Raw genomic sequence first — 19,160 nt, 5'->3', positions numbered from 1 at the left:
CTTCATATATTACTGCATCTCTCCAATTCGAAAATATACATTCTTTTCCCACATAAGCATTACTAAAGTGAAGGTGGACCTTAGAGATTTCCAAATCATTAATTATCAAAGTAATAAATTTTCTTTTATTGCTAATTTAAGCAAAAATACTGCCAATAAGAAAATGAAAATGATGCTTAACTCTTTCGCATTAATAGAGGCCAAAATCTGATCCTCTCAAATATCTGCAATGACTAGGCATACAAATTTCTGTTGGAATGGATGCCCTTCTGCCTGCCAAGTAGAATGCTACAATGTTAATAATAACCTATTTAAGGAAAGTGATTACTTCTCTCTTGGGGATCTTTGGGCAGTTTCATCCCCTGTGTGCAGGTTTCCCTTATGACAGGATTGCAACTGTGGGCATCAATAGGTAAACACTGACACTAAACAAAGGAGAAGGAAGTAGCATTCCATAAGACTTCACTTATTTCAAAGGAATGACTGGCATGTCATTTAACAACTCGCCAAAAAAATGTGCTGTGCACTAACACGATGGAGAAAAGCACCGTGTAGAAAGTGGATGCAGGCATTCAAACGATCTGCAGATGTCTGAATGCATGTATGATAAGAGTGACTTCGCTGTGTTAAAAAATCATTTAGATGAATTTTAATACTTCTTTTTCTTATTTTTTATTTTATTTATTTATTTATTTATTTATTTTTTAAGAATCAAAATACTTTTTATTTCTACTGGATGTACTGATATTAGAGAGCATGTTTTAAAACTGAAAGTCTTAGAACTGAAAAATATGATCTTTAATTCTTTACATTCTGATATTACACTGCTGCTGTTAATTTTTGAGACATCTTTAAAAAAATAAATTCTATTTAACATGCATATAAAAAATTACACATTTTACACAAATTATACAAATTTACTTTCTCTAAGTGGTGAGCAAGTAATTACTTGCTTTGAATTCCTTGTTTCTGTAGATGGTCCCCAAATGAAAAAAAGCTAAAAAGTGTCCAAAATGATGACAACAGTTATTTGAAGACAATTTGGGACACATGCTTGTTGATATGTTTCTTCTTTTCCTGCAAAATTTAGTCATAAATATAGTAACAAAACTCCTAACATTGCTAAAAGCAAAATTACTAAAATATAACATACCTCTTCACTCCATTCATGAGGGAAATCAAAATTGCATGTATTCCATGAGCATTTCCCTTTCAAAACAGATTTTGTAAGATGGACCTCCTTCATGTGGAATTTAAAATCTTCAATGCGTCCAAATACTAGATAGCATCCTTTGAACTAGAATTATAATATAAATTATTATACAAGGTGACCCAAAAGTCTGTTAACATTTGGAAATTCAATAATTCACAGAATAATGCGACACACATGCTTGAAATGACATGGAGTTTTATGAAAAGAAAAAAAAATTGGCAAACATATGGAGCTGGGCAGCAAAATGCCAGTGACGCCACATGAGAACCATGCATGAAATGAGCTGTAGTGAGAGAGGGAACCAGTTCCTTCATGACTTTGTCACTTTTCTATCCTCGCCTCCGGGTGTTGGTCATGGTGTGATGTACATTTACCTCATCAGTTGTGATTGGAGTCTTTTTCTTTGAGGAAATGCATGGTTCTGCTATTCAAACTGTCAGTTTGATGGGTGCGAGATGTGCTGATATGTTACAGAATCGCATCATCCCTAGTCTGGCTCATAAACACATGTTAGCAGGTATGACTTTATGCAGGATGGGGATCCACCCCATATTGGTACACATGTGAAATATCTCTTGCACACATCGTTTGGTGAGGATCACGTGCTGAGACGCCACTTCCATCAAACTTGGCCACTCAGGTCTTTATATCTCAATCCATGTGATTTTTGGTTGTGGAATTACCTGAAATTGCAAGTCTACCGTGATCATCTGACCTCACTGGGATGCTAAAAGACAACATTTGATGGCAATTTCTCACTATATGCTGTCCAGTGCTGTTCACAACATTGTCGCTTGACTACAGGTATTGTTGGGGAATGATGGCCAACATGTTGAACATTAGTTATAAAGAACACAGCCTTTGCTAAAAATCATTATGCTAATTATTGCTTATGTTATCATAAGAAACACCATCTGTTGGCTATCTTAAGGACTTTTTTTGCTTTCAATAAAACCCCATGACAAGCATGTGTGGCAGTTACCTGTCTACCTACATTACTTAGTGAATTATTGAATTTTCAAATTTAAATGAACTTTTGTGTCCCCCTGTACACGATAGCAAATACGAAATTATGAAGCTATCTGCAGCAAATAATTTACATGAATTGTACTAAATATCGAAAAAATTACTATAATTAATCAACATATATTTTTCTATCATTTTATTTCATACCCCAAGATCAACTAAACATCAATTTAGTATAATTATGTTATCACACAACGAGAACTTAAAATGGACATTTTAATTTCAATACCAAGTCTGCTGCAGGATCTAAATTTTAGACTTCATGTTACTTATATTATAAATATATTAAAACATGAAAAATGCTCATTGTAAAATATACCAAATGAAATATCAGATCTGTCAAAGGTACACAAGTAAATTTTAATACCTCTGTGAAATTCAGCTACGATTAAACTGTCAATGAATTTCTAAAATTTCCAACAGCAGAATTCATGAAAGATTCTTCGATTAATTATTCATATTCCCACTAAAATTGCAGGAACATATCAAACTGACTGGTAATACGCAGAGACCAAATTGTTTCACAGAACTATTAAAATATGAATGCATGAAACAATTTCAATTTTTAATTCTAGGCATCACCATTCACTGACAATTTTGAGTGCAACAAAACCCTATAAGTTAGCTATATTACAATAAAGGAGAAAACTGTACTTATTTGCTAAATTTGTTGGTTTCCAATGGATGTTGGAAACACTTTTAAATAATTAATACCTTAAAAAGGAGAACAAATATTATGTCCCATACATATCCATTTAACTGCACATTCTATCCAGCAGTTGTTTTCTTTCACTGTACATACAGAGCTGATGTTCACTGAATGACCCTCTGCATCCTGCAGAAAATTGATGTCACAGTGCATAGCTCCTATTTTTATATAAGGATTCAAATTTAACTAAGATTGTTGCTGCTGCAAACTACTACTCATGCACAGCAGTGTGTGTGTCCTTGGGTGAATAGAGCTACAACCCCCACCTTACCTCCCATGCAAATTAGACTTTGCTCAGTCGTGTCTGGCAGTCACAAGAATGATAAGGGAAGAATAGCTGTCTTGAAGAATGAAGTCATGAAAGAATGCATTGCGATCAAAATTTCTCGTTAGTGAAAACATCAAATCATATTTTATTTGGCAAAGACTCCAAGTATAGTGTCTCCATAGGCCCCTGTGTCTGAATAGTGTGATTCACTTATGGACCACAGCACAGGGAAAACATTCATCATATCGTCAAACATTAATTCTGTGAAGGTGGTTAATCACGAGAATAGGACAACAGAACCATAAAAGAAATTGCTTACAATCAGTATTAGTAGGGTAAAAACCGCTGTGAAAAAAACATTTACACTATGGCAATGTCCCATTGGATTATTCACATGTTGAGAGATGAAAATAAAGTGATATACAAGCAAACTGCCAGTTCTATCCTTTGGCAATTTGAAGACAAAGATGATGCATTTTTAAAGTCATGGTGACCATCAATGAAACATGGTAACTAGGCTTAAATCTCACATCTGTGCAGTCTGTAGATAATGAAAGTGGCTATAAATCTACTTCTGAACACTGATGTCATCATCAATGTTTGGGAGTGGATTCACAGCCAACTGAAAAATTTCTATGGAAAGAACATGAAAATGCTTTCAGAACATTGGCAAAAATGTAGCATCTTTAGATGAGAATACACTGAAGGGGACATGTTCAACTCTTAGGGTTGGGTAAACTGTTTGAATCAAACTTGAGGCACCTTGGAATATACTCTTTACTAGTTTGCAGACTTTATTGCAGCTGTAGTTAGATCAAATAACCAATGTGGAAAGCACTGGCTGCAGTTTCAGCTGTTCTTTTTTCACTTCTTATATGTGAAACAGCAAAATGTTTGGTGGTATACCCACAAAAACACAATTCTTATGGAATCTGGATAATCTCAGAATTCTTTTAAATATAAATGTGTCACTTCCTTTACCATGTCAATGACCTGGATCCATAACAACTACAATATCTAATGCAACATAAAAGAAATACTATTTTCTTTTAGATAATATAGCTATGACTATGATTTCTACACTATTCTGAGAATTAAAATTACAAAAAAGTTTCTCTTATTTTTCAACACCTTATATTTCATTCAAAATAAACACATTTAGCTTTTATATATACTTATATTAGGCACATAAATCTTAATTTCTTTTTTGAAATTAATTATTATAAGATTGATTACTGCAGGAAGGAATGGAAAAGACTTTAAACTGATTTTTAATAGTAAATTATAATAGTATTCTTGGTTTTAAATATAACAAATTAAAAAAAGAAAAGGTTCTAAGGCTTGATAATATTCATATAAAGGTTTCTGTAGTAGTTCACAGGTGAAATAAGATATGTGCTTATTTCAAGCATCTTACTAACATACAGAATCTCCGAAATGGAAAAAAATGCTCCAACATACAATGAGGAAAGATAAAATGCTTTTCGAAACAAACATGAATTCAGTTTGAATATTGCAAAGCATTTGTAACTTGAGCCTAAGTTTAACAGGCGAAGGAGACCTTAAACCTTTCCAAAGAGGCATCCCATATATGCATTTCCTAGGAATGTCTTTTACAGCCAGGCATCCCATCCGTGCATCACTAGAGAATGAGTTTAAGGGATGGGTGATGCATATGTGCATTTTAAGCTAAACCACTTTTTAAAAGACCACTAGATGGCATCTTGTGTCCATTACTTTTGAACTGAACATAGTTTTAGGATCCTGACCTTCAGTTTGATCACATTCTACCTAACTCTGGTGTAGATGTTGTGAGGTAGGAGGGAAACCATAATGCAAACAAACAGAAGTCAGCTCTTGAACTTGCCACATAATAAAACAATGCCACATAATAAAAACATTCACATGTCTGATATCTCTTTGACTCCTTTTTTGTTCTTTCCCCCTACTATGTAGAGTCTTTTAGGGTTACTACATGGAGTTCTGTTACATTTCCTTTGCTTTTACTGCTTATCGCTTTTGTATACTTCTCTTTTTATTTTGGGAAGCCTTGACTTTGGTTTAATATTGCATGCAAGCATTATTTATCACAGGAAGAATATACTTGCGTGGTAAATTGGCCAGTTGGTGACACAAATGAGACTAATGATTCAAAAAGAGTTACAAAGTGATATTTCTAGTGATTCTGATATGGACATTTTGTCAGAAACAGGGCTCAATGAGTGCCTGCCTTCCAATTCCCGTAAAAGGCAGACACACAACTGAATAATGCTTCTGAAAATTACTTCTCAAAGCCAGCAATTTTTTTAAATACATTTTCATGTAAAGTAAAGAAAAAGGATTATTAAGATTATTTTAACATACGTGATAACTTAAATAATAAACTAAAATGATACCAAAAATTATGATGTTAATGCTTACACATTTTTTGTAACTCATTTCCACATTACATATGAGACAACTATGATAATTCCCATACAGCAAGCTTGTTCACAAGGATCTGATCTCAGGATTTAACTACCAGTGACTTTACCCCTAAACTAGTGATAGGTAGTTTATACATAAATAAAATCAAAATTATGAGTAAAATTATGCTCATATTAAACTCTTCTTTGATAGTATCTCTTTACATTCAAAAAAAAAAAAAAAAAAAAAAAAAAAAAAAAAAAAAAAAAAAGAGGGATACCTGGCATGGCACTTTATCAGATGGATCAAAATGAAAAACAGAAATATTTCCTTTCCTGTTGCCAGTAAATACCTAAAAATAGAGCAAATATAAATTAACATGTGAATTAAAATATGTGCATAATAGAAATAAAATATGTGCAGGATAATAGATACATACTGAATTCTATTTGTAACTTAAAAATTAAATTTATGCTTATTTCAAGTCCACTGTAACTCTATGGATTAAAAAATTCTGATAAAATACTTTGTTTAATCAATGCTTAAAAATATACCATAGGATAAGATTTAGCAGTTACCATTAAAAAAAAAAGTCCAAAATAATACAATGTAGGAAATTTCATATTGCAGTAAGTGCTGCAAATTTCACATATTTGGCCAAAATTTTATAATTTTTTTAAAAATAACATTTATCCAGATATGAAATTTTTTATCCCTTGGTATGCAATCAGAACTATTCAAATGCTTGTATAACCAAGTCATGCAGTGTATACATGACTGTAGGGTAGCAATTATTATGAAGCAGGATCTTCTGATCTTTTTTTCAAATAGCTGCTGAAATACTTCTTTAATTTAGCTAACTCTCTAGGGCAGCTTATAGATTGCTTTGGTTACTGTGTGTAAGCATTTGTTTCTTATATTAATGATGCCAATGAAGTAAAATGTGAATAGCCTTTAATCTGTCTTCATGCTTACGGGCTCGCAAATTTAGTTACAACAACAATATATATTTAATATGTTTTTACCATTTATCTACTCACATTTTTTTTTTTTTACTAAAAAACAGCTAATTATTAAAATCAGCCATGTTTAAGATGATAGGATCTACATTCCTTTGATGTGAATTTAACAGGAAACCTTTATGCCACTGTTCCTTTACCTTCATTCACATTTTTCTTTGAGTTACAGACAAAGGCCGAGTGAGGCATGTGTACAACCTTAATGCTTTGAGAACCAGTACACCCTAAATTAACCCATTTTTATGACTTAGATCTATAATATAACTTCTTCCATTGTTGGCCTTAAGAAGCAAACGATTTACATCTACTTAAAGTGAGACGTTTGGATGCTTTATATATATATATATATATATACTTGCCGCTTACTTTTTATCACTCAGTTCTGCCAGTTAATATTCCAACATTAGCCATTTGTAAACCAAAGTTAAATCGTGCATTTAACTTTGAGATAGCTAGCTTATGCAAAACTGTGGAGCCTCAAGCTATGAATCCCTTTAAAATTATATTTTCAATTTTTTGTTTAATACTCACAAGTGGTAGAGTTTATTTACAGTTTATTTAATTATATAAAGTTTATTTAAAATTTACACAGACCTTTGTTGTAATTCCACAGACAGAGCAATAATTCATTTTGCAATTTGAAGGACATTTTAGTTAGTATTATACTAATAGGGTTCTATAAAACAATAAGCATACTTTAGGGCTTTATATGGTATCCATTATGATTCTTTATATTGACTTTATCAATGAGTTGAAAAAATTTAACAGGTTCTCCAATCCTATTTAAATTTTTTGATTGAGCTGATGAACAAATCAAGGCTGATGTTATGATGGAAACTGTGAAATTTTTGCAATTCAGTAAAAGACACAGTAGTGAATAAATCTTTATGTTATGTACAGATGATTTTGCCCTTTAGAGATTGGAAACTTTTAATTATCAATTAAGCATTTAAAATACTCTTAAGGTTCAGTCTTTCGAATAAAAAATTTTGAATTCTTTTAAATGGTTACCACACCTTTGCTTTGCAGCATTATACCACTACATTTTGAGAAAAATGCATGCGTTCTAATTGGGCATTGGGTAAATAAAGACTTAGCTCATTTTTTAAATGGTACCAGGCAAAAGCAACATGGGCAAAATTATCGCATAGAAAACAAAGATGAAAAACATCATAGTACGAAACATAGTGGGAGAAAACATTACGGTGCTAAAACACTATGGCATAAAATAAAATTGTCAAAAAAAAAAAAAAAAAGTTAAGATATTGCAGTTTTAAAACACAAAAATATTGCAGTAAAAAATGAAATACCCACAAATCACTGCACAATGATAATATCACATACATACGTTTCTCATGCTGTATATTTACACAGTGATTTATGACAGGAATGAGGAATATTTTTACCTCCATATTTCACATTTTCCAATTAACAAATAAATTTCTGCAGAAAAAAGCAAGAAGGAAAACAAGGCAATAAAAAACTGAAAAAGTATAGAAAATTAATGCTATGTATAGCAGTTAATACAATGTTATGAATTTTGTACATATACAAATAATTATAACAAAATTATATGTAGATTTTTTTTTGGGGGGGGGTCTAATATAACATGAAAACCTAAAGAAGTGATGCTCTACTGGAAAAATAAGAATGCAGAGGCAAGTCTATTTAAGATTGTGTAAATGGCTATTTCGGTAATTTGGCAAAATATCGCCAAGCTGGCCATGGTTTTGGTGACAAATTTTTGTCACCAAATTTGGAAAGAAATCGACAAAAGTTGCCTAACTTGGCAACATTTTGTTCAGTCCCTGTATCACCGTAACATGTATCAGTAACTGAATAACTGTAACTGATGTTCTGTGTAGCTGTAACTGTAATTCGGCCCTCATATGCCTTCCAATAATTTCAAGAAGCAGAAAGTGTTAGAAATATTTTGGCTACATTATACTTAATTTGGAAACTTGGATTTATTGGATTATGGCAAAACACATTTAAGCTATCTGCTTAAGGGGATGGATGTCTTTGTGGAGGAATTTTTTTGGAACTTGCTTGTATCCATGTTGTGTATTAGAAAATTGAAAAAATCTTAAATAAAATTAACATCCAGACGATAAACTGCATGCTATACATGAAAATGTTGATGACATTTTAAGAAGATGAACTGAAACAAAACAAGACTTAGTTTTTACTAATTATCAGATTAACAAAGGTGAAAGAAAATAATTTTACGATTTGATAATTAATGAAACAATTTTAATGCAGGTAACCTCATGCAGTGACTTAGCTTCCCACATCCAATATTTTTCATGAAAAATAACAATACAATTTCACAAAAGAGACTAATTAAATAATGACAGCTAAGTACACAATGAATACTTAGGTACATGAATTTAAAATCGCATTAACTGCTACACATAGCATTAATTTTCTATACATTTTCAGTATTTTAATGCTTAAGCTTTTTTCTCGCTTCTTTCAGCCAAAATTTATTAATTAATTAAAAAATTGAAATGTAGAGATAGAAATATTCCTCATTCTTTGTTACATTCACAAATCATTATGCAAATATACATTTACAACTTTTAAAGCCCCAGAATTATGTCTGCAGTGATATTGCAGGATTAGTAGCCACATTTTAGGTAAAAAAATAAGCACCTATCTAATTACATTATACACAACTGCATAACCTTAAAAGAAAAATTAGACACGTAATTTAAAATATGAGAAATTCAGTATTAAGAGAATGATCATTACTCAGAAAATAATTACATTTTTTTTTAAATTTTAAATATCAGTTCAGTTTACATAAGTAGTTTACAATGAGAGGGGAAAAACTATGCAGAATTAAATTATATTACATATTTAACAATGAAATTTCAGTTCAAAATAGAGAAAATAAATAATAATAAGCCATAGTTATTATATTCGCTTGGTACCTAAAAATAAACATAATTTATTTTTTCACTCATGTTAATATTTAAATAATTTAACTCAAATAAAAATTCTGAACATTTTTAAAATTTTCATTGTATAACAGTTTTCCCTTAACAGATATTGCAAGCAAAGTGTAATTTAAGTAAAAATAAATTTAGAAAGGAAAAGGGAAAAAAAAAAAAAAAAAAAAAAAGGAATGTTTCTGAAATAAGAAGACGGGAAATTGCTTCATGCAGTTATCCTTTAACAGTAAAAGCTTAACTAACCGGGATACTCGGAAATTGCCGAATATCTGAAAATTCTGGATAGTTGAGCATAACTGGAAAAAGAGGAAGAGGGGGTGTAGATTGTAGTTGTAGATTGTAGTCGTTCTTTAGATTTTTCAGTTAAATAATCCTTTTGACATTTCGATATGTACATCATATAAAAATAATCCATTTAACAAGCACAGTAAAACTCTTTTATCTCTGCAAAATATCGCAAATGTTATTGTGCAATATGTGCATTTTTTCGCATGTGATATTACACAATCAGAATCAACAGCTGTTGGCATTGGGAGAATAAATAACTAAAATAAAGGAAAATGCCAATTTGCTTCGTCCTGTTTTCACCATCATGCGTCGATGCGGCATATTTATTACTGAGCAGGACACGTCGCGCTCCGCGTGATATCCCTGTCATACTCATATTGATTAATAAAGAGATTTACCAATCTGGGGGTGGTTTTCATTCTAATTTTGAACAGAGTGCGTTAAATTTCCAGAATAGAATAATTCTTCGCTTGGGTTGGTAGAATGTAGAACTTTTAGTTCTATTCAATCCAGATTGGAAAGTAACCCCTCCAAAAAAATCTGCTACTTGCTTTGCTGCGAACCGTAACGGTTTCAATATTCGAGATTTTGTGAAGAAAGGGGAGAACCCTTCAACTTCCGTACTGTATAATGCACTAAAAAAAAAAAAAAAAAAAAAAAGAGAGAGAGAGACACTATTTGATTACTTTATTTATGACATTCCGAATATTATATCTTAGAAAACTAATCTGTGTTAAGACACACTTACCCATTTTTTTTTAATTTATCTATACTTCAGCAGTTACTGCAAATATATTATTATAAATATTCATACATATGCTCATAATATAAGCGTAACGATCATAATAAACACGAATATGAACTGACCACGCGGAACGAGAATGTAAATTATTAAAATCTTTGATAGAAATTAAAACGTGTGTAGTATTGAGTGGAAAGAAAAGAATGTGAAATGTCCCGGAATTTTCTACCACTTTCGCAATTCTTTGACCAATAGAACGATGTGCACCTGTCTGTACTCGCGTACACCAAAGGTTACTGTGACGATTAGACACATGCACCCCTTGGACTTCCAGGTGCTTAATGAGAAGTTCCTGTTTTGTTCTGAGACAAAATGGACAGTGGAACTTTGAAGAAACATGCAGCGGAAACTCCCTCGTGTGGTTTCCGGCAATAAGGGACTAATTATTCTCTTTCCAGGTTTCTTAACAAAATGAAGAGAGAGCTTTGTGTAACAAGCTTTCGATACGGTAAACGAGAGGAAGCGGACGCATTTTAGCTTCATCACTGCGTCAGCGGCTTTTGTTTAATTTATGGCTGTAATGATTCAGTTATTTTACTATTTAATCAAGAATTTCTAATTAAGTTTTTAAAAACCCAACACGGGTTTTCTTGCACCCAACACGGGTGTTCTGATGTTACAGTTACGTTAATGCACAAAAAGGGGCCAAAAGCTATTTTCGAAAGTATGATTCACCTTCTGATGTTCCATATAAGAAAGAAGAGTTATTTACTTAGTTTTGGCTTTAGTACGCAGAAAAAAATTGCATTCGTTAAAAAAAAAAAAAAAAACACTAAAAGCAAAAAATAAGCACTAAAAACAGAAGAAAAAAAAATAAGTGCTTTAGAGAAAAAGTAAGCACCTATAAGGGCTTTTATATTTCATTTTAAATTTAAGGACGTATAAAGCACTCATAAGGACCGCTACGAACCCTGTATCGTCATGCGATAATTTGCACTTACTTCATTTTTTACCATGATATATTCTATGATGATGGTTTCGAACTGTTTTGTTTCCCACAATAATGTTTTCTCCATAACATTTTCGGCAGATGCTTTTTTACCTTCTCCAGAATGGTAGAATTTTAGATATTCCTTGATATAACTCTCTTCACTCCATACTGGAGAAATATTTCTATTTCAAAAATTCATTTAAGTGGTGAGCTATTAACATAATGCATTCTCCATTGAAGTAAAGGTAAGTGGTATTGGAAAAATACAGAATGAATGCAGATAAATCTTTATCTGCAGGAAATACAATTTAACTAAATCTAGAACTGGTACTAAAAATTTGCATTATTTCTGCTTGTGGAAACATTTTAGATATGAGGAAAATATCGAGTGTAAGGATGCTGAAGGAGCATCGCTGAAATGGTTCACTGATGAAAAAAGCCACAATCTGCAAATATTTGGATAAATGTTTCATATAACTGCTAGTAACTTTGCAAAACACTTTTAACAGACTGCTTTTGTGCTCAAATGGCTGGCTAAATAGGTTCAAGAAGCAAATGATATTTCTTCAGGAAAAATTGTTAGAGAATCAGGAAACACTTCAAAACTAAATACTGAGAAATTGTCTTATTTAAATAAATAGTGTAAAATTTATTTAAATAGTCAATATTCTTCACTGTTCACTTTTAGTGTTTTTTTATTTTTATGGATTAAACATTTATAAATGCATATTTTAAAGGAAGATACACTATTTGAGAGAAAGGCATAACCAATTACTTTTATGCTAATTAATTTATGGTTTAAATTATAGTGACACTGAAAAAGAATGAGAAACAAACTTAATATTTGTACATAACAATAATCACAATAAACAATTAATATGATTTCGTATACAAATTAAGAGCTATTCACTATTCCCTTTTTCAGACAAATGGGACAAAGTTAATCAGCTATTTTAGGTGTAATTCATCAGTCAATTTTTATATTTTTTTGTGAGATAATCGATTTTTCACCGTGAACCAGTTACAGAAAACCACTGGATATAACAAAACAAACGTTGGTATTATTTGTATAAACTTTGGTAAACTTATTATAGCAGAGTTCAACTGTATCATTTTTACCTCTGATAGTTTCAAATTATCATATGCATTTATTTTGTAGAATTAATAATGAATAATTGACTGCTAAGCACTACTGACTAAGTTAGCCTTTCATAGCACACATTAATATTGTTACGGATTTGGTATTTAAATAGTTAATATTAGTAGAATTATAAATTAAATTGTTTTATTCCCCGTGCAGTGCAGCGCATGATGAATATTAAGAGAAAGCTAAGCCGGAAAATTAAAAATACAAGAGCAAGTGCATTTAACATTTAATAAATAAATATCTCTTTTCGATTTCGAGAAATTGCTAGAATAATCTCGCGCATGCTTATAAAAAGGAGGAAAACCTCTCAATTCAGTTAGTTGTTTTATCAGTTTTGTTTAGAAAACTGCGGTTGTTTTACTGTAGCAAATTCGCTGATTAGCTTTCTTTATGTTTCTCTGTTTTGAATTAAGTTATGTTGAACGTGTTTAGTAGTTTAAAGGATATCTACAGTGAGATATTTTACGAATATCTGAGGGAATTTAAGCATTTTTTGTTTTATTTGTTGTGATAATAATAAATTATATTCATTCTTCATCGGACTTGTGCATTCAATTCTTAACGAACCCATACGTATGCAACAATATAATGAAGGTTCTGTTACAACAAATGAGCATCTTGGTTTTCACATAATACAAGGCCGATTTTGAAGAATTAGGGCTTTCAGTTTGATTGTAAATATATTAACATCATCCTTATCAATTCTCCACTGCTATCTGTAATTTACTTTTGAAGATGAACTGACAAAATTTTACACTAGCTACAGACAATCTGATTAAGCCATTTCTAATGCTAGTCTCAAACCTGTAGCTGTTGTGACTTGTCTGATAGCAACATCAGAAAAAGCCTGTGAAATTCATCATGGCAAGGGCTGCAAGACTGTGCCTGTCGTTGGCAAGAGCCATTGAGTACCATACCTGTGACAGTATGACTTTGTTCAGTTCTACCCCCAATTCTGACATACCGCACCCGGGGATGGAGGGGGGACAGGTGCAAGGATCCCCCCTACCACCAACCTCTCAAGAGGACTTCCAGCTCACCGCATATTTAGGACCGAGCACTGGTAGTTTGGTCCGAAGTTTGAATCCCACAAACGGGCTGGCTGCATGGGCGTTTTTGTGTTTTTCCCCATGTGAAATGTGTATACGAGCCAGGTTAACTTATAAAGTCCTCTACGAAGGCATCCCTCCCCTTAGGCTAATAGACCTCGTGTGCTTTGCCATAACTCAACACACCAACACCGTATATTTAGAGTGCCCCATGCATCACAGACACTATACATTTACAAAAATCCATGCTTTCTCCGGGTTTTGAACGCACCCTTCAGCACAGCAGTCAGAGTCACTAACCATTAGCCCGGTTGGGCAACAGTCTCAAATCTTAGAAAAAAAAAAGAAAAAAAATCAACAGTACATGGGGATCAAATTCAAACATAAAATGAATCTTCATGAAATATTTTTAGTACTTCAAATCTTTAAATATGTTTTAAAAATCTGTCAGAAGGTTTACAACAAAGAATTCTTACCCAGCCTTGATGTACATGAATGCAAGTAAGGGCAGAACCTTCAACTCCATAATATATTTTCATATCATTTACCTGATTTATGTGAAAAGAAAAAAAAAACACTGTTAGTAAGCACAACAAATAATAATATTAATTTATAAATTTATGCATTATTTTTATAAATTTTATGCTTTGTAAAAGATGTATTATAAAATCTTCATATAGTAGAAGATATAAATCCCCTTACAGGGTTCACAGCCACATTTTAGTTAAAAAAATAAGCACCTATAAGCACTTTTCAAGCACATTTTAAGAAAAAAAAAATAAGCACCTGTCTAATTACATCATACACAACTGCATAACTTTAAAAATTAGACTTGCAATTTAAAATATGAGAAATGAAGTACCTATTAAGAGAGAATAAGCATTACCTCAACCATGGAAGATAATTACTTTTTTTTAAAATTTTAAATAATAGTTCAATTTGCAGAACTAGTTTACAATGAGAGGAAAACAAAAACTACGAAGAACTAGACTATATTACAAGATTTAATGATGAAATTTCAGTTCAAAATAGAGAAAATAAATAATAATAAGGCATATTTATTGTATTTGCTTGGAACCTAATAATAAATACAATTTATTTTTCCACTCATATTGATATTTAAATAATTTAAATCTAAATTCTGAACATTTTCTAAATTTTCATTGTATATCAGTTTTCTCTTAACAGATATTGCAAGCAAAGTAATTTAAGTAAAAAAGAGGAACATTTCTGAAATCAGAAGACAGAAATTTGCTTCATGCAGTCATCTTTAACAGTAAAAGCTTAACTAACCCGTATACTTGGAAATTGGCGAATATTCGGACAGTCGAGCGTAAGGAGCGGAGGGGTAGACTGTAGCTGCTCTTTAGATTTTTCCGCTAAATAAATGCTTTTGACATTTCAATATGTGCATCATATAAAAATAAACCAACGGAACTAAAAAATATTCTGCTTAATAAGCACAATAAAACTCTTTTAAGTGTTCATAAACAAATCTGGGACTGAACATCAAAATTAATTATCTCTGCAAAATATCACAAACGTTATTGCGCAATACGTGCCCCGTAATTCTTCCCTACGTGATATTACGCAATCGGAATCAACATCTGCCGGTATTGGGAGAATAAAGAACTAAATCAGTGCTCCGCAACCTTTTCTCACCTGCGACGCACAAAAAATCTTTCTGGAATTTCGTGGCACACCAAAGAGTTCCGAGTTATCAAGGAAGTGCCGAAAAAATTCAAATGCTGACACACTTACAATCACACACACAACCATACAACAGTGAAATATATAAAAACATTTAAAATAGACATTATTAAGGGAAAAAAAATGTCATTGTGTATTAAATACATGATAAAAAATTGCAAAATGTCAAATACATGTATTTGATTGCGGCACACCTATATCCTACTCATGGCACTGGGGTGTTTTTCATTCTAATTTTCAACAGACGGCGTTAAATTTCCAGAATAGAATCATTCTTTGCTTGGGTTGGTAGACCGCAGAACTTTTAGTCCTATTCAATCCAGACTGGAAAGTGATAAAAAAAAAAAAAAAAAAAAAAAAGGTCCGTTGCTTGTTTTGCAGCGAACTGTAACAGTTTCAATATTGAAGATTTTGTGGAGAAAGGGGAGACCTCCCAACCTTCGTACTGTATAATGATATGGCCAAACAAATGAAATTATTTTGACTATTCGATTACTTTCCCTTTATTTAAGCCATTCCAATGGAAGTTTACTATACTTCAGCAGTTACTGCAACTATGTTATCATAAACATTCATACATATGCTCATAATATAAGCATAACGATCATAATAAACAGGAATATAAACTGACCAAGCAGAACGAGAATGCAAATTTTTAAGATCTCGATAGAAATTCAAACGTGTGTAGTATTCGGGTGGGAGGAAAAGAATGCCGAATGTAGCATAATTTTCTACTGCTTTTGCAATTCTTTGACCAATAGAACGACAGGAAAAAGCTATTTTAGGGAGTATGACTCACCATCTGCCATTCCATATTAGCAAGAAAAGTTGTTTAGTTTTGGCTTTGGTACCGGGAAAAATAGCGTGTTCATTAACCCTTTGCGGCATGGTGGGTCAATATATGTCCCACCTAATTAATATTTATTTTCTCAGTTAGCAATTTCCGTTAGAAATTTTCTAATCTTTTAAAAATAATCTATTTTAGTTATTATTTTTCTCAGTAGATGTTACTACTATACCAGGGCTTAAGTTTATAAGCAAAAAATATTCAAAATAGGATCACAAGAGTGATATCCCTGTATCTCGCATTTTTCAATATTTTAAAAATTTTGGTATACAATTTATGATATGTATGATACTTTTTAATATTCAAAAGTACTTTATTTTCAAAAATCTTAATTGTATTCAATATTTTATAACATTAATTTTGCAGTTGAAATAAGTGGGTTAAAATTTGTCCCACCACACACTTGAATTTCCGCTCGATGGCAGCACTCACGATTATTTTTTTTCTTTTCTTTTTTGCATCTACTTTTTTCGTGATTGCGCGCGCTTTTACATCCGTTGTATGCTCTGATGTGCTAAAATGTCTAGGAAAAAATTAACACCTCAGGTAGCTTTGGATCTTTTTGCTGAATTGCCATCCGATTGCGACTCAAATGTTTCATATGTCAGTTCTGATTCAGATGAAATTGAAATCCAGGAGAGAATAACTGAGGTTGAAGTTATTGCTGAAGAAGAAAGGGAAGTAGTCATAATTTGTTTCGCTTTTTAAAGACACAGACCCATCTATGCATGTGGCACTGTAAATATGGATCGGAAGTATCTACCCAAAAATTTAAAAGACAAATTTATGTCAAGAGAATATAGACTTTTCAGTTAGCGATGATTCAATTTATTGCATAAAATGGAAGGATAAAAGATCCGTTTCTATCCTGTCTTGCTTGGAAAACGCAACAGAAATGAAAGAAATTAATAGAAAGGAATGAGATGGAAAGACAAAAAAAAGTACTGTGCCCAAACAGCATTATTTCACACAATAAGAATATGGGATATGTCGACTGATAGATCAACTGAAAGGACTATATGAAATAGACCGCAAAAGCAAGAAATGGTGGCACATGATTTTTTTTTTTTTTACTTTTTAGATGCGAGTATAGTAAACACATTTATTCAAGTTTGTTCGCGGACCTGATTATGATGTAAAAACAATGAAAGATTTTCTTCTCTCAGTTACAGAAGGTCTAATGGCACTTGCAGGCAAGAAAGAGCTGAAAAGAAAACTGAAATCCCCAGTTCAAATAAAACTAAAAACCTGTTCGTACAACCAGAAAAGACACTAAAAAATGTAAGTAAAACACCAAAGAGAACGAGCAGGAGGAGATGTGCATATTGCAGCATATCGAAAGAAGAACGAAGAACATTTTGCATGTGTGAAACATGTGAAGTGCCTCTATGCTTACAAAAGAATGAAACAACATGTTTTTCAAAGTTTCATGAAAGTGACTTTTTTTCAATTTTAGTCATATATAAATGTTTTTGAATCAAGTGCCAATTTTAATATTTTATTTAGTATCATATGTACGAGTATCAAATTTTAATCTTAAAATAATATTCAAGAAAATATTTTCTTTTGTTCCTAAAATTTAAAAATATTAAATATATACTACATGTAAAATGTGCATATGCAAAATTTTACAAGTCATGCATATATGCAATAAGTACAAAATGCATTTTAGTGTGTTTATTATGAATATTTTAGAATGCACGCTTTATTTTGTTTATTCATTCCACATATAAATTTTTTTCCCTGCTATACACCAATATGCTATAAGACATGTGCTAGTTGCATGGTGGGACAAACGGTATCCCACCTTCCACCGTAAAAAATAAAAGCGCAGAATTTTTTTCAAGCCTTAAAGGCACTTAAGTAAGTCCATCTGACTTATTCCAAGGCATTTTTTTAAAGATTAAAATATATTTTAAATATGCGTGTCGCAAAGGGTTAAATAAAAAAGCACTAAAAAAAAAAATAAGGGCTTTAAAGAAAAAGCAAGCACCTATAAGGGCCTTTATATTTTATTTTCAAATATAAGGACTTATAAGCACTTATAAGGACCACTACGAACCCTGCCTTATCATTTTAAATTTAAAATCAAACAAGATTTTAAAAACTTTCAATTTCTTTTATTTTATTGTATTTATTTTCAAACAGTACCTAACATTGACTCAGAAACAATTACTTTTCAAAAATTAATCTGATGATAAGTAGCCCATAAGATACTAATTATTTGAATTAAGAAAAAATAAAACCGTTTATTGGGTAATTTCTTTAGATAAAGATTCTATGTATTTTCTAAAATCAATAGTTATTAATTTACATAAAAAAGAGAATCTTCTTCAAAAATAAAAAAAAATCTTAAAATGCAAATCAAAGAAAATTAGAAATAATATGATTAGAATGAATATGCTGCAATAGCATTTGGCATTATGTAAAAACAGTTATTGTAGCTAATATTGACTTCAAAACACATACAGAATGATTGCTCCAGTAGAGAATAATCAATATTAATTAAGTGCAGAAGGAAAACTATTGTATTTCTTTCTACAGATCTCTGTATCTCTAGAATGAACTTCTTCTATTCTGAAGTTCTTTTAAATATTCATCAATAAAACTTATAAATTAAGTTTTAACTGTATAGTCCACAAGGCTCAAATAATTTTGACTGAATTGCAACAAATAAAAATTCTTATTTTACTGCATATTTCATACTAGTGCTTAAATACTTTTTTACTTTCGACATCTTTCACTGGCTCATTTCCAAAACAAGGTAATCCTAATTAAAATACCAACA

At 31.5% G+C, this 19,160-nt stretch overlaps 1 protein-coding gene across 3 annotated transcripts in view; it reads right to left on the bottom strand.

Moving 5' to 3' along the window:
• Nucleotides 1–783: 783 nt before the first annotated feature.
• The window catches only part of LOC118201401 (uncharacterized), a 138,451-nt gene continuing 120,074 nt past the window's right edge, over nucleotides 784–19,160 (bottom strand). For all 3 annotated transcript variants that reach the window (XM_085813967.1, XM_085813968.1, XM_085813969.1), the window contains 4 exons: nucleotides 14,292–14,363; nucleotides 5,903–5,974; nucleotides 1,154–1,297; nucleotides 784–1,077 (listed from right to left, as the gene is read on the bottom strand). In XM_085813967.1, coding sequence (XP_085670093.1) covers nucleotides 1,027–1,077; nucleotides 1,154–1,297; nucleotides 5,903–5,974; nucleotides 14,292–14,363 — 339 coding nt within the window. In that variant the 3' untranslated portion in view covers nucleotides 784–1,026. The remainder of the gene's footprint in view (nucleotides 1,078–1,153; nucleotides 1,298–5,902; nucleotides 5,975–14,291; nucleotides 14,364–19,160) is intronic.

This window comes from Stegodyphus dumicola, chromosome 3, assembly GCF_044657685.1.
Source record: "Stegodyphus dumicola isolate Sdum_Otavi_A_Nest chromosome 3, ASM4465768v1".
NCBI classification, from domain to species: domain Eukaryota; kingdom Metazoa; phylum Arthropoda; class Arachnida; order Araneae; family Eresidae; genus Stegodyphus; species Stegodyphus dumicola.
The sequence above is the reverse complement of the archived record's forward strand: the minus strand, read 5'-3'. Positions and strand labels throughout refer to the sequence as shown.